At 31.5% G+C, this 16836-nt stretch overlaps 1 protein-coding gene across 1 annotated transcript in view; it reads right to left on the bottom strand.

Moving 5' to 3' along the window:
- Nucleotides 1-4581, bottom strand: part of LOC139503814 (uncharacterized) — a 30487-nt gene extending 25906 nt beyond the window's left edge. Inside the window, exons 1-3 of the mRNA XM_071293746.1 lie at nt 4535-4581; nt 3947-4197; nt 3042-3213 (exon numbers count right to left, since the gene is read on the bottom strand). Of these exons, the coding sequence (XP_071149847.1) occupies nt 3042-3213; nt 3947-4147 (373 nt within the window). The 5' untranslated portion in view covers nt 4148-4197; nt 4535-4581. The remainder of the gene's footprint in view (nt 1-3041; nt 3214-3946; nt 4198-4534) is intronic.
- Nucleotides 4582-16836: the final 12255 nt, after the last annotated feature.

Here is a 16836-nt window from a genome sequence, read left to right as displayed (position 1 = left end):
GAAAATAATTAAAATGATCTTGATCATAACAAGTTCCCAGTTTTTGTTCCCCTCTCTTGTTGTTAAAAACTCCAACCTGTTCAAATAATGCATTGTCATAGAATCATTGAGACTAGGTAACGATTTAAAGAAGAAATGCAATTACCGGTTTAAATGAGGTAACGTAACTAATCTTTAAGTTAATGTCCATGCAGTTAACATTTACATGAAAATGAAGCTTACATGAAAAACGCAACGATAACACTTCCTTTAACCTCAACACATTTTCAACCTATACATGTTTTAAAATGAGACATGTTAAGAACACAACATTGTGTTTAGACTTTTGTTTAGTATTTATTAGTGCATATTTCAATAATTTTTGGGAATTAGCCCCTGACTTAATAAGACAAAATGCAATGGAAAATAAAAGTATAGCTTTTTTATAATATGACTGCTATTCATTTTTTAGAATCGCCGTACTGAAAATAATTTTGTTACAGATGTTTCCGACAAAAAGTTATGTTATTATTTGGGTTTTTACCCAATCCATAGCAGGTTTGGATATAACGTAATTTCCGTCACAATTAAAAAACGTTATGTAAACGTCAAAGCCGCTGCTAACGGTGAAAATTTTTGTTGTTGAAAATTTGAAAAGTTAATATTATAAAAAAATATAGTTCAGAATTGTGTTTTGTCTGCTCCTTGTTTTCATATGCTCGTGTTGTTGATTTTGTCCTCAACCTTAATTTCACAAGTTTTTACTGTGTATTTTGGTTTTCCTTTTGCTGCTTTCTTGTTATTTGTTATAATTATGGTCTCTGTAATTTGTCTTTTGAATGTGACATAACATAAAGCATTTTTCAGTTATAAGTGTAGCAAATAATCTTTCTTGAGATTTGGTAAAACTAATATGTCATTTAAGAATTGAATGCTTCTTTTTGTAAATTTATTGGGGTGTAAAAGCGTTGACCGAAGTACATTTTGTTCTAAAAATGTACGCACGGGCAACGCTTTTACAACCCTATAAAGTTACAAAAAGAAGCATTCAATACTTATAATTACATTTTTTAGCTAGGATCATGAAAACACGATGTTTATCCAGTTTTATTTAATTCACCTGTGCACTTTATTGCGGGACCTCGTGTCATCATGAATGATAAATTGTATTGTCTAATGCAATTGCTTACGGAATAACCTGTGATGTGCAGTTAGCCAATCAGAATAACGTATTATAATGAAACATATATCTAATGTAATTATTCGTTTCTAATAAATATTTACATTATTTTACACTATTTTTATGACGAATAACTGTACAATTGGAGAAATAAAGACTATTTATAAAGAAAACCACTTGTTTGAGACTAGTCATTGGTCATTACAGGACTTTGATTTGAAATGTCATCAGTCAAGAAAGATCTTTATTAACGCTCAAATAAATATTAGGCAAATATTCGAATTGCTTTCTAGTTTGAAAAGGAACTTGGTTAAATGAAAGGTCAAACAGGTACCATGCACATAGTAGGAAATGCATATTCTTCCGGGGCACATGATTTCAACTCTAAAGTCTGTGTTCAATTCACAAATGGTTATGAATATGCTTCTAGGTCGTATTCCCTAGCGTTTTTGTATACTGGCTCTTTTTAAAAGCAGATTTTTCGAAACCTTTGGACATTTCGACTTGTTTTGAAATCATTGGTTGGATATGTACTGACTGGTCCGCCACTTGTAAAATATCTGTCATAGATTTGAAAATAAGAAACACGCCATAGATTTGGATACTACAAAACTGCCATATATTCAAGATTTCAAAATTGTATTGTAAAGAAACGGGGACCTCGTTGGCCGAGTGGTCTTAGTAGTAACTACTATAATCACTTGCTAGTCAGTACTGGGGTTGTGAATTAAAACCCACTCATTCGGGTGCACTCGATTCCAATCTTAATTGAATAGGATTGTCAGTTTTCCTATTGAAGTTGTGGGGTTTTCTCTTGGCACTCTGGCTCCTTCCACCAACAAACATTGGCCTACACAAAATAGCCTAAATGCGATGCTTACAAAGTTGCGTTAAAGCACAAAAAAATCAAACGATCACACACACACATATGTGTAACATAAGCTAAATATTCAATAATAACCATAATTTATAATACAATGCATCGTATAAAACTAGGGATGTGTTTTCTCTTTAAAAAAAAATAACCAGTTAAGGAGACTTTCATATAAAAAGATAATGAAATATCGTCTCCTACATTTGCTTTATAGATTGAGAAACAAAAAGTTAAGGGATTTGTGCAATTGTTTAAGAAATAATTCCGTCATGTCATGCTCTATGCTCATTTTAACATGGGTAGGCATTATATTTGTCGATATTTTACACTGAGCGTTAGCCGAATAAGGAAGCGTACGAAAATGCCGTAAAAATGTTTGGCTTTTCCCGTTTTCTCCTCGAGGAGTCTGTGCATTACATCTCATATCTGATAAATTTAAAGTTTAACTACGAGCAGGGTAAATATATTTTGTTTTATAGAACTATATAATTAAAGTTTATGCTAGCTGCTTAAATGTATACATTTCAAAGAATAACGATTGAAATAACGTTTAGTTTGTGCGCATGTGTCAAACATATTCTTTATGCTCATTAGAACACGGCTTTGTTAACAAAGCGTAATAAGGACGTCATATTAGAATGTTATATAAAAAGAATATTTTAATTTAATGAAATTTAATTTTGAAAATGTAAATTTCTCAGCTGATATAGCATATTTTCCTATGTGTCCGTTATTGGCTTTCTTTCAATGGTAATCCAATTTGGACACGCTAACACAGCCCTCTCCTGTAATTTTCCGTGTTCAAAATATTGTATTAATGCTATGGTATTACGTTGCTGAGTGAAAGCTGTAGGACAGACTATCATTTTACATCATTGCAATTCACCGAATTGACATGTTTTAATGAAAATAGTAAAAATAAAATGACACATCTTATGTATTCAATCATTCCATGCCAATGTTTTTTTTAAATATACAGCTATATATCACTTATGATTACTGTCTTGCCTGATCTTGTACCAACTAGAATCCTTGGTACATTTTTGAGGTGGTAATTAATTTCTGGAATCCATTTAGCTTCAATGTTTTTGATAGAGTCAGGTTTAGTTACTGCGAAGACCAAAAACACCATATCAATACTGTGTTGATATGCCAACGGTCTTAGTCTATCATAATTCTCCTAAAAAAATCGAGCACACATAACAAAGTCGTACATCAACTTTCATCATAATTATCCCATGTGTATTGTCAATTTGTACTGTTACCCTATCAGTAAAACGACAGACGAATGCTACGAAACGAATTCTGAATAATGTTTCCCATGAAATCTGTACATTTAAAGCATAAATGTTTTAAAAGCATAGATGACTCGTACGTGTGTTTCTATATATGTATATTCCATGTTTTTTTTATTTTTGTTTTACCTATATCTCAAATTGCTACATAAGTTGATATAACAAATATTGGATTACATTTTGTTAAACAAGTACATCTCGAACAATTATAAAGATTTTGATATCATTAATTAAATTCCAGTTATCAGTTAAGACGACAGACATGTTTTAAAGTAAATCAAACATTTTTGAACAAATCAACATACTTAGACATGTTGATGTGATTTTAATGACATTAACAATATTGGGTTGTTTTTTTAAAGCTGTTGGAACTATTGTTAAACATGTTAAAGACATCATGCCATTTTGAGCTAGGGTTTATTTTCTGCAAAATGTAGAAAATTTAGTAACAGCCCTTCGGTTATTGTTGGAGAGTTGTCTCATTAGCAATTATACAATATCTCCTTATATTACATCTGTAGTTCATTTGTTCCCCGAATAAGGAATAACTGAAAAAAATTGAGGATTCCTAGTTCTAGATCGTATAAGGATTTGACATATGAATTTGATTTGTATTACCTGTCCTGCTGTATCATGTAAATTCACCCTGATATAAACTCCATGTGACTTAAAGTTGACTTGGTAGCTCTCATATACCGTTGGTGGAATGTTAATAAATTCTAGTTCATTTCCAATTTTAAAATCAGTTTGTCGCATTGCATGTAATAACGCTGTCTTCCCACAACTGTCCCCAACGGCCACAATATCTATACTTCCCATTGCTACTTATATCAACCTGCATGTTTGTAAATAATATCCCATCGAAGTTTCTATTAAAATAAAAATTTGAATTATGCTTTTGATAAAGCAATGAATACTAGGCTAACGAAACTATACAGTGGTACACGTATCAGCACATACAACACATAGATATAGGAAGATGTGGTGTGAGTGCCAATGAGACAACATACATATAAAATTCTACATTTTCTACAAAATGCTTAGCAACATTTTCACAAATTATTCCAAACCGGCCAATATCGCGCATTTTTTATATAACTTTCAGAAAACAAAGATCAAAGTTATCAGGCATAGATAAACCAAGTGATGCCGTTGATTATGTTAACATTAATTGTGTGAAAATATATAAACTAAAGAAATTATTACCTTCCATTTTGTTTTCTGTTGTGTCTGAAGTGCGAACTATGTATATATGTGATATATGTAAATTACTTTAGTTTCCTTTTACAGGAAACTTGTCAAGTACACAAATGTAAGGGTCCTTGATTATGTTAACATTAATTGTGTAAAAATGTATATACTAAAGAAATGTGTACCTTCAATCGTGTTAGCCTGTTACACAAACGTAATGTTTTTTTAGAGTCATTATGAATGTGGTGAATATAAAAGATTGAAATAAATACAAACAATATATGTATCACAACAAGGTCAAATTAAATGTGTGAATCACACCTGGGTTCAAGTATTTGGCAAAATAATTAATTGCATTCCAATTATTTGATTTTCAAATGTAATTAGTTTCATTACAATTTCATTGATTTTCAAATGTAATTAAGTACATTACAATAACATTGATTTTTGAAATGTAATACTATTTAAAACATCAAAAATGTCACAATTACATTGATCTTCAAATGTTATTAATAACATTACAATTACATTGCCAATGTAATTAATTGCATTTCAATTACTTTTATCAAAAGGCATGTAAGAGTTACGTTATCTAGTTGAACTCATGAAAATGAAAAAAAGGCTCGAATAGAAGAACTTACAACATGTACAAATGTATGGATATATATAGACCGGTGCATTCACTTTTGCTTACAATTAAAACATTTGAACAAGATTTGCTTTGAAAAAAAAACAATTTAAATTTCTAACATAGTTGTTACATTTAATCACTATGATTAGATTTATTATTGTGATAGGAAAACAATTGATAAATATTCAATTAGAAATACATCAAGATCAATAGTAAAATATTTTGTATTATTATGTATTTTTTTTTTGTTTGAGTTTCTACTTAAAATGTTATATATTTTATATTTTGAAAGTTTTCTGATGTACCTCATGTTAACTTTTAGGTAAGTTTAAATTCCATTTAAGACATAAGAATAATGGCAGCATTTGTAAGACTTGGTTATTACAAAAACATAATTGTCAATTTTATTGGACTTCAATTTTGTATGGTTCAACTGTTGCATTTTAAATTTGGTAGAAAGTGTTAATCTATTAATCATGTTTTTCTGTGTCTAATATGTTCTCCTATTTATTTGTATTGTAGTCCTGTAATATTATGTTGTCATTTCAATGTTATATTTAACTTTGCCATTAAAGTGCGAGGTTTGGCATGCCTTAAAACCAGGTTCAACCCACCACTTTTATTCCCCTTTAAAAGTGTCCTGTACCAAGTGGAAGATGGTCATTGTTATAATATTGTTCGTTTCTCTTTGTGTTGCATTTTAACGTTGAGTCGTTTGTGTTTTCTCTTATTTTTGAGATATTGAGATAAGACGTGGCACGGTACTTGTCTATCCCAAATTCATGTATTTGGTTTTCATGTTACATTTGTTATTCTCGTGGTGTTTTGTCTGATGATTGGTCTGTTTCTGTGTGTGTTGCGTTTCGGTGTTGTGTCGTTGTTCTCCTGTTATATTTAATGCGTTTCGCTCGGTTTTGGTTTGTTACCCGATTTTGTTTTTTGTCCATGGATTTATGAGTTTTGAACAATGGTATACTACTGCTGCCTTTATTTAAGTGAGTCTTATTCTCTTATGTGACTGTTTTGCTGAGTGTGAAGTCGTTTTGCTTTAAGATGGTACACGGTACTTTTCCATCCCAAATTATTTAATGGGTTGTGATATTGTGTTAGTTGTTGTCATCAGATTTTGTCAAATTTCTTAACGCTTGTAGTTGTAAATCGTACTTTTTTCTGTGTTTTATTCGTGTGTTGTGTTGAGGATAAATTCTCATCCAGTTCATTTGGTAGATTTAATTTTGGATCAAGGAAATTTACACCATATATATTTGGTTTGCAGTTTGATCAGAAGAAAAACCCACAAATCTAGACAATACACATAATTATCTAATTATTACAATTAAATAATAATTAGTATTACAATTTTCACTGTTATTAATATAAGTTACATAAGTCATACAAATCTAATCTTGAATTTTAATCAAAATAAAATTGAGAATGGAAATGGGGAATGTGTCAAAGAGACAACAACCCGACCAAATAAAAAACAATCAACAGCAGAAGGTCACCAACAGGTCTTCAATGAAGCGAGATATTCCCGCACCCGGAAGCGTCCTTCAGCTGGCCCCTAAACAAATATATACCAGTTCAGTGATAATGAACGCCATACTAATTTCCAAATTGTACAAAAGAAACTAAAATTAAAATAAAACAAGACTAACAAAGGCCAGAGGCTCCTGACTTGGGACAGTCGCAAAAATGCGGCGGGGTTAAACATGTTTGTGAGATCTCAACCCTCCCCCTTTACCTCTAACCAATGTAGAAAAGTAAACGCATAACAATACGCACATTAAAATTCAGTTCAAGAGAAGTCTGAGTCTGATGTCAGAAGATGTAACCAAAGAAAATAAACAAAATGACAATAATACATAAATAACAACAGACTACTAGCAGTTAACTGACATGCCAGCTCCAGACTTCAATTAAACTGACTGAAAGAATATGATTTCATCATATAAACATCAGGCACAATCCTTCCCGTTAGGGGTTTAGTATCATACCATCATAACATATATGAGGAGAACATAACCCGTGTCATGACAACAACTGCTTCTAGAATAAATGTGTTTAGTTTCGACGCAAAGACCTTATCAGTGACTCAATATTAACTCCAAAATATGCAATCTTTAATGACTTGACAACAGTATCGTAATTATATCCCTTCTTAATAAGTCTATTCAAACACTTTCTTAAGTGCTTTTGAAATGTATTCGTTTTTATCTTTTAGCTAGTCACCACTTCAGTTCAATCATGTATAGCTGTTATATAGTCATTTTATAAAATTAACTGTTTGCAAAACTATGTATTTTTCTTGATAATAACATACATAATGATGTGTTTGTTCCAGGCGGATAACCCTGGCCTTTTTTATCTTTCGGTCCTCGTCGATCTTCATCTTTGTAGTTGTTAGGGCTTTCACACTTTTTACATCTGAGCATAGTTTTGTGTGAACGTAACGCGCGACTGGCGTATAAAATATCTTTTAACCTGTTACCTTCTAATGGCTATTTGTCGATTGTTTTTCTGTCCTATATTTTATCCCATTTATCTGTTTATCTATTGAAACCCTGTCGTGGAATGTTGTCATTTTAATGTATACCTATCACTGTCATTAAAGCGGGAGGTTCTGCATGCCACAAAACCAGGTTTAACCTACCATTTATAAAAAAAATACCCTGTACCAAGTCAGGCAAATGGCCATTGTTAAACTTCAGTTCGTTTCTGTGTGTGTTACATTTCGGTGTTGTGTCTGTATCATAGTTATATTTTATTTGATACATTTCTCTTAGTTTTAGTTTGTAGCCCGGATTTGTTTTTTCTCTATCGATTTATGAATTTCATACAGCGGTATACTACAAATGCCCTCATTTGTGCAGAGAAAACACGCGTCTGGGGTATACAATTATAATCTTGGTACCGTTTATAATTATTTACACTACTGAGTAGATGTCACTGCTGGTTGACGTTTCGTTCAGAATGGTATCAACAGCCCAGTAGTCAGCACTTCGATGTAGACATGAAAATCAATTAAATGGTCATTTTAATAGATTTTCTGTTACAAAATTTTAATTTTTCGAAAAACAAAGGAATTTTTTTCATCCTTAGAAATTACCTTAGCCTTTTTTAGCACAACATTTTAGAATTTCGGGACCACAATGCTCTTCAACTTTGTACTTGTTTGGCTTTACAACTATTTTGATCTGGGGTAATTGAAGAGACTTATCAGAGAATATTAAGTTTCAAACGAACCGTAAGTACATTAACGCAAGTAACTTAAGCTTACAATTCTACGGACTTTTATGACATAATTCAAATTGTGGTTGTCTCCCTTCGCCGGTTTCATATTTCAGTCAGGTAGTTATAATATTGTTTTAATTCTAAAATGACATTCATGTATCAGGTACAGAATTTCGATTTTGGGGTATGTGGGAACAGCGTTGTCCTGATTTTGACTGCATGAAATTGAATTTACAGCTACCAACTTGAGTTTAAAAAAAGTCCTACATTTCCCCATGAGATAATTATCAATTTGGAAATAAGAAGGCAGGACCTCATATTTAGTTTGAAACAAATTTTGGAAGAGCATTTACAAAATCTTTACAAAAGTGATTAGATACAGTAAGACCCCTTTTTTGCCCCAAAATACAGCAGTTTTACAAAATTGTTAAAATGTAGTAACATCATTAAGTCATGCTAAATTACTAAAATCTTCGCAGTTTTAGCATTTTTGTGAATTTTTACACGCTGAGTTTAGTTTCGCAAGGTTGACTGCAATAATTTGAATTAATAGGGATCACGAAAAATTTGTTTAGCATAGCTTTGGGACTTTCAAAGAGTAGCAATTGAAGAAAACGGGTGTAAAATGATGGCAATAACTATTTGGCCTTGTAACTGCACCAGTTGTCGTTCAATCCAAACAACAAATATCAATTCTCTGTATTTAAATAACCAGAATACATTTTGTACAATTAAAAAGGACTTATTGTATTGTTTGCCATTCGAAATACTCTCTTCGAACTTGCTAGTAATAACGAAGCAACTCTGGTAAGGGATATATCGTGTACCAAAATAATAATATAGTACTTAGGAATAGTTTATAACATAAACATATTACTCAATTTATTTCACTTGACTGGGCGGAGTTTAACCGTTTCGCTCATAATAAACCATTCCATCTATAGCTAGGTGTTTTAGGATAAACTCATCAATGATGTATCCAGTTATTCTTTTGTTAATTCCTTAGATGGCATTGATAGGTGATTAGAAATCAGTTATAATTATAACGGCAATCATCCTAATCACACACATCTTCAAATAGACTGTCCTTATGCAAATTAAAACGTAAGCTCAGCCCGATCAGTTGAAATGACATTGGTAATATTAACCCGGTTGAACTAAGAAGAAGATTGTAAAAAGAGTCCACACGCTGAAATTTTGCACATTTTTACCAATCATTGATATAATATTGATAGTCATAGATATAAATATTTACTACAGCTAGCATAAAAACTTGACATGATCAAAGAAAATGAGATCAAGGTCATATAAACCAAACAAGAGATACATGTACACCTTACAATCATTCAATACACTAAAATAATTGACCTATAGCTCATAGCTCAACTAGCGGACTATGTGGTATGGGCTTTGCTTATTGTTGAAGGCCATACAGTGACCTATAGTTGTTAATGTCTGTGTCATTTGGTCTCTTTTGGTCAGTTGTCTGATTGGCAATCATACCACATCTTTTTCTCATATATATAAACATTGACATCAACCATGAAATTGACCCATTCAGGTTGAGATCAGATGAACAACACAAGGAAAACATATTAACATCTTAAAATTCTTCCATACAACAACTATAGTTGCCTATTACTTACAGTTCAGGAAAACTAAAACACACGATTTTAACACTGGGCAATAAACCGAAAAATTAGGCCAAGGTCAAATAAAACATGCGAGATTAACATATAAAATATCCAATAAACCAAATATAGTATTTGAAAAAATACCAAAACTAAATAAAAACTTAACTTTGACAACTGAATCATGAAAATGAGTTCAAGGTCAGATGGTATCTGTCAGTTAGACATGAACACCTTAGTCTTTCCCTACAGTGAATATACTAGACCTCTCTTACTTATAGACCTGACCGTTAAAACTTAACCTTGTTCACTAAACCATGAAATGCGGTCGAGGTCAACTGTAAATTGTCTGACGGGCATGAAAACTTGCAAGGTACGCACGTACCAAATAAAGTTATCATATTACTCAGTATTACAAAAAAAAAAGAATTTCAAGTAGTCACTGAACTAATCAAATGAGGTCAAGGACAATGGACATGGGACAGACGATAAATTCATCACACGACTGAGACATTTTTATACAAAGTATGAAACATTTAGGTCTCCAACCTTCAATTTAAGAAGGTAGCTACCGCCGACGCCACCTTATCATTCTACCTATGTCGACCTTTCTGCTACAAAAGTCGCAGGCTGGACAAAAAATAGGGGATAAGAATAAACAATTGTTTTGTCATGTTGAGAAAGAAAGATCCCATACTTAATTTCAACCAAAATCAATAATTTTCCACACAATTATTACCAAATAACTGTATGAGCCATTTTTATCAAATATTTATCAAATGATGTAGAAATGTCTGAAGTATTTTGTTTATTTGGTTATCATATTATTCATGTTCATTTTTGGTTATATAATAAAATAATTTGGCCATTTTTGTGAAATGTGTCATCCGGGCTACTAAGAATATAATACTAGTATGTTTTTTAGTGTTATCTTTGTATTGCTATACTAGCTATTCATACCTCGCTGCAAACGTTTTCACATTGTCAATGACCTGGATGTGACCTCTGGATGAACATTTTATTTTGATATTATAGTTTGGAGGGGCCTTTCATATCTCACTATGTGGTATAGTCTTAGCACATTGTTGAAGGCCGTACCATGACCTGTGTAATTTCTGTGTCATGTGGTATAATGTGGAGAGTTTTGTTATTAGCAATCATATCACATTTTTTCTAATGAATACCATGATATACAACTAAACAACATATTGGTATCAAAAAATAACTTCATTTCTCAAAAATCACATGGATAAAAACAAGCCATGCATTTGTCCATCTTTGATTCTAATTGTTTTCCTCGGTCTATGCTCTCCTTGGCCGCTTCATATGCCTCTCTTGCCGATTCAGATATGGATTTCCTTTAAGCTGGTGGTGAGCCTTGTACCAAAGGCGGTTCAACGTCATCCAAACTAGACGGATTTTCTTCTGGTACCTGTATCGCTCCTTCCCTGTGGTCATCATCTAGCATTCTCCTTTTCACCACAGCTTCTATTTCTTTTTGTGCTACAGGCACACCAGAATGTCCTCTGTTGCACAGCTGTTAAAAAAACCACGAAAGATGTACTGATTTTTTAAGTTAATTCTTAACAACAAAAAAGCAATATAACAAAAAGGAAAAAAATCATTCCAAAAAAACAAGACATCAACTATACTGAACGACTTTAGAAACGCAACAATAGATTATTGTTTTACACCTTCTGATTTTGCATTTGTTCAACCCATTTATTGCGATTGGCAATTATGCGTTTGGAACTTAAGGGCTTTAAATGTTATCCTTCAGTCGATTATTTGGCAATTCAGTTAACGGGAAACATTTATGGCATGAATCTGTACGCAATGGCATTCTGCAATTTGAATAGCAGTTGACGTTGCGGCCGTAAACATGTCTGGCAAATGACGTTGCGTAATCAAATTCTGTTGACGTTTCATTGTCACTTCACGTTGATTTGTTCATTGATGGCCAGAACAATTCATGTCTACTTGTATCGTTGTCGGAAGGACAGTAAGACGACTTTCTGAAGTCATACAGTATGGTTGCAGCACGTTTATGTGTTCTTGTTAACAGTATTCTTAAGGGCTGATTCAGTTTTTTTATTTCTCAGTCTTAGCAAAACGGAGATGCAACATTTTTTAACTGGTTTAAGTGAGGCAAAGGACTGACAGAACTTTTTCACAAAGCAAAAGTAACTGAAACAATCTTTTATTGGTCCCAAATGTTGGCTAAAGAAATTCGTGCGACTACAAGAATTCGGCATGTTCAATAACCACAGGTCGATCAGATTTTATTGTTTTGTAAAGAGGAAGGAATATGGTAAGCATGAAAAGTATTTGTTAGAGAATCAAACAAGATTTGGAAAAATAATCAACAAAATGAGTGTTGCGTTTTTAAAGTCGTTCAGTATATGTTGTTGATTTGGCCTTTTCCTTTCTGATTTTCGTTTTCTTGTTGTTTTTTTTAGTTGTATTTCTAGCGTCACTGATGAGTCTGTTGTAGACGAAACGAGCTCCTAGCGTACAAGGTATAATTCTGGTATCGACGATAATTAAATTTTCGACTCCACACGCAAATTGATTGATCTGTTTTTATTTCACATGGAAATCTATGTAATTCATTGCAACCAATGTTTTAAAATAAGATATATATCTTTTTATTTCTTATTTACCATCTTAAAATTTTTATAACTGATTTTATGATATTTAACATTGTAGATATCGGAGAAATGATAGTCGACTTTATTATATGAATTATGATACTAGTGATATAATTCTCTCAAGAAGGGATGGTTCGAATCAAACACTTATACTATACACGGGCTCACAAATGGCTAATTATGACTTAGTAATACATGGTGATTATATCTTCTGTACGAATAACAATGCAATACTGAAGATTAAACAACATTCTGACGGAATGTCGCAAATAATGCACACAGAAACAACTCAGATAATCAGTGTATTTGTGTATATTGAAAATGGTTAGTATTGTAATAAATAAGATTAGTAACAAACATCAATAAAATTGATAATTGTAAAAGTGATATGTATTTTGTTCCATATAATAATGTGCAACTGTAAATGAAAAAGCATTATGTTGTTTTTCTTTAATTATAATCATTTTAATTTTTTGTTGGAACAAGTATAAAACACACTTTTACCACAACGTTACTTTATGTTAACTGATGATAACTTTAATGTGTTCACGTCCATTCCAACCCATTTGTATATAACTCGTTATTGATGATAATTATCTATTTACAAATAACAAAGAATATAATAGTTCTAACTGCTGCTACTAAATTTGTTTTCTGAATATTGTTTTGTTGTTTTAGATTAAGCTTTATCAGCTATTTACAGTAGACAACACATGTAAGATTACTGCTGAATACATTCACGGTTTGCAACAGCCCAATAGTTTCGATGAATATCGATTAAAAGGCTTGAATCAGTTGACTGTCTTGATACCGTTTATAATATTAACTTCATATTTTGTCAACAGAAGGAGACCATGAACTATTTATTAATTTTATTAGGAATGATTAATAATTATGATTGGGTATTCATCATTGATTAATAAGTTGACTGATTTGGGTTTAACGCCATTTTTGCAGCACTATTTACCGTGTTTATTCATAGTGTCGTTATCTAATTTATTAGTATGGAGTATATGTGAAGCCCTAATTAAAAGTGAATCTGTACAACGGTTTAAATTGTTTGATGCAACAAGACATAGCAATGGACTTGTTTTTATGTAAATAATGAAAATGAAGACATTTTTGGGACAACATGAAATAATCGACATCATCTATGACAGCTGTAAATTGTGTTACGTCCGTTGTCTCTTTTTAATCACAGTCTTTGCTTACATAAAACAAAAATGTATTTAAAACAACGAATGAAAACAACGAAATTTGAATGGAATTGTACAGTTTTCAATTAAATAAACTTTCATAACTGTCCGCTTATGACTTTTGAAATTATTGACAACTATATGTAAGGTTTTAACTCCCTCAGGAAAAGTTGACTTTAGATAAATAAAGGCAAAAGTAGTATACCGCTGTTTACAACTCATAAATCCATGGACAAAAAACTAAATCGGGGTAACAAACTAAAACCGAGGGAAAACGCATTAAATATAAGAGGAGAACAACGACACAACACCGAAACGCTTTGAATTTGGCTTTTAATTTAAAGTATTTTTGTCATATTGCTCTACAACGTTGTCGGTACTTATACTTCCTCGGATTACAAATATTTGTCTTCGGGCGTTCTTGATGAAGGTAAATCCAAAACTGGCTTCGAACGCATTGAAAATTTTCACTGTGCTATTTTCAATTTTTTAACTACAGATAGGTGCATTTAGGCGATAAATAGTTCAACAAAAAGCAGATACCTCCGATCAAAACTAAGTTTTAAACATGTCCAGACACTTTCCCGTGGCTCAGGACTAGAGGCAATAATATGTCATTGATAAGCAAAGATTGATAGGAACTGTGTTAAACATTTAAAACATTTCAGATATAGATTAATCATTGTATTCGAGCTCTATATAAAGGTATTCTTCAACAATCAAAACAATGAATGAAAATTAAAAAAAATAGGAACTCTTGTTGCAATAGTTGTATTTTGAATGGAAAAAAGTAAAATCACAAAAATACTGAACTCAGAGGAAAATCAATTTGGAAAGTCCATAATCACATGGCAAAATCAAAAAACAAAACGCATCAAAAACGAATGGACAAGAACTGTCATATTCCTGACTTGGTACAGGCATTTTCAAATGTAGAAAATGGTGGATTAAACCTGGTTCTATAGCGCTAACCCTCTCACTTTAATAACAGTCTCATCAAATTCCGTTACATTTACATGATGCGTTAAATAAACAGTCACAATCAATAAAATAGTCAAAATATGGGAACATCAGTCATCATCGTATAACAATTTAACAGGACATAACAACATCTACTATCTACGAACACATGGATTGATTTGAGTGTCTGACGTCAGAACAATTATATACGTCACATAAATTTGTCGTTCAATGTGCATACAATAGTTATCAAAAGTACCTGGATTATAAACAATTTTAAATTTTACATAGGCAATGAGCGCAGACAGGGTTAAAAAATCAAAAGTATGTAAGAATAAATTGCAGAAATCAAACTAGTCCAAAAGTTATACATAGAATTTATGAGAATCCAAAACTTTTAAAAGGAACAATTTAACAGGACACAAAAACCTATCCACGAACACATGGATCTACTCGAGTACCCGACGTCAGAAAAAATATATACGTCACATAAATTTGTCGTTCAATGTGCATACAAACAATTTTAAAATTTTACATAGGCAATGTACGCACACAGGGTTAAAAAATCAAAAGTATGTAAGAATAAATTACAGAAATAGACCGAGATTCAAACTAGTCCAAAAATTATACATAGAATATATGAGAATCCAAAACTTTTTAAAGGGAACAATTTAACAGGACACAATAACATCTACTGTCTAAGAACACATGGATTGATTTGAGTGTCTGACGTTAGAAAAATTATATACGTCACATAAATTTGTTGTTCAATGTGCATACAAACAATTTTAAAAATTTTTTCATAGGTAATGTACGCATACAGAGTTAAAAAATCAAAAGCATGTAAGAATAAATTACAGAAATAGACCGAGATTCAAACTAGTTCCAAAGTTATACATAGAATTTATGAGAATCCAAAAATTGTCAATTCCACTACGCCATTGATTGATTTTGACGTTTGTGGTTCAACGTATATAGTAATTCATAATAGAAATATATCATAATGACATATTATAGACAAATATCATACTGACGGGATCTTTTAAAGTACAGAAATTCTAATTTAAGTGTAGATAAAAAGAAAGTCATGGAATATCATTTTTCTTTATTTTGTGTAGCTTCAAAGTAGCATAAAACATCATTTAATGCACTGGAGTTTTCTTTTGAAGAAATACAAACAGCAAACAAAGGGAAATCGTATAAACGGTTACGCTATCATAATAAAAAAAAGGTGTGGATATCTTCATTCTAATTGTACATTAAAAGATGAATATCCTCTTTCTTTTATATAAAATGATACAGCATACATATGTAACGGTCTATCAATGTGACAATTATCTGTGTATAAACTGTTCCATTGAATAGTACAAATAATAAACTCCATATATTTAATTTAACGTTTAGGCCACTTTAAACAATTCTTCTTGTATTTCTAAATATTGTAGTCAGAACAATATTATTTGATGAGTATATTGGTTAAGGTTCAATAGAAAAACAGAGGGTATGGAGTATTTATCCATTACAAAATATGTACATGAACTGCAAATATACAGGAGAGAACTTATCAACAGTGGGATTTTAATGAGACCAAAAATATCCTGGACTTTTTATTTTATGTTTTGTCAACCACATACATTAATGTGCAATATTTTAGAAATTGATAAAAAAAAAAAAAGAATTTTTGAATCTCCACAAGGAGAAAGTAGCTATAAAATGGAGTATTAAACTTCATATACATGAGACACAAATTCTTAGTTTAATATGGCCATCAAAAATGCAACCTGTTCTGAAAATTCATTTAGTAAGCAAATTATTTATGTTAAATGGGTCATTTAAACAATTTGAAATCTTTAAACAAAAATTATTTGTCAAAATTAAAAAAAAAAAAAAGACGATCGATGCATACGAAAGAGTAATTAATCAAAATGTTTAAATGTTTTTATATAAGTATATTATCAAAATAATCTTAATTCTAATCTTCTTTAATTAAAGTTTTATCATTAAGCTGCAAGGG

Source organism: Mytilus edulis, chromosome 14 (assembly GCF_963676685.1).
Source record: "Mytilus edulis chromosome 14, xbMytEdul2.2, whole genome shotgun sequence".
Taxonomy (NCBI): Eukaryota; Metazoa; Mollusca; class Bivalvia; order Mytilida; family Mytilidae; genus Mytilus; species Mytilus edulis.
The sequence above is the reverse complement of the archived record's forward strand: the minus strand, read 5'-3'. Positions and strand labels throughout refer to the sequence as shown.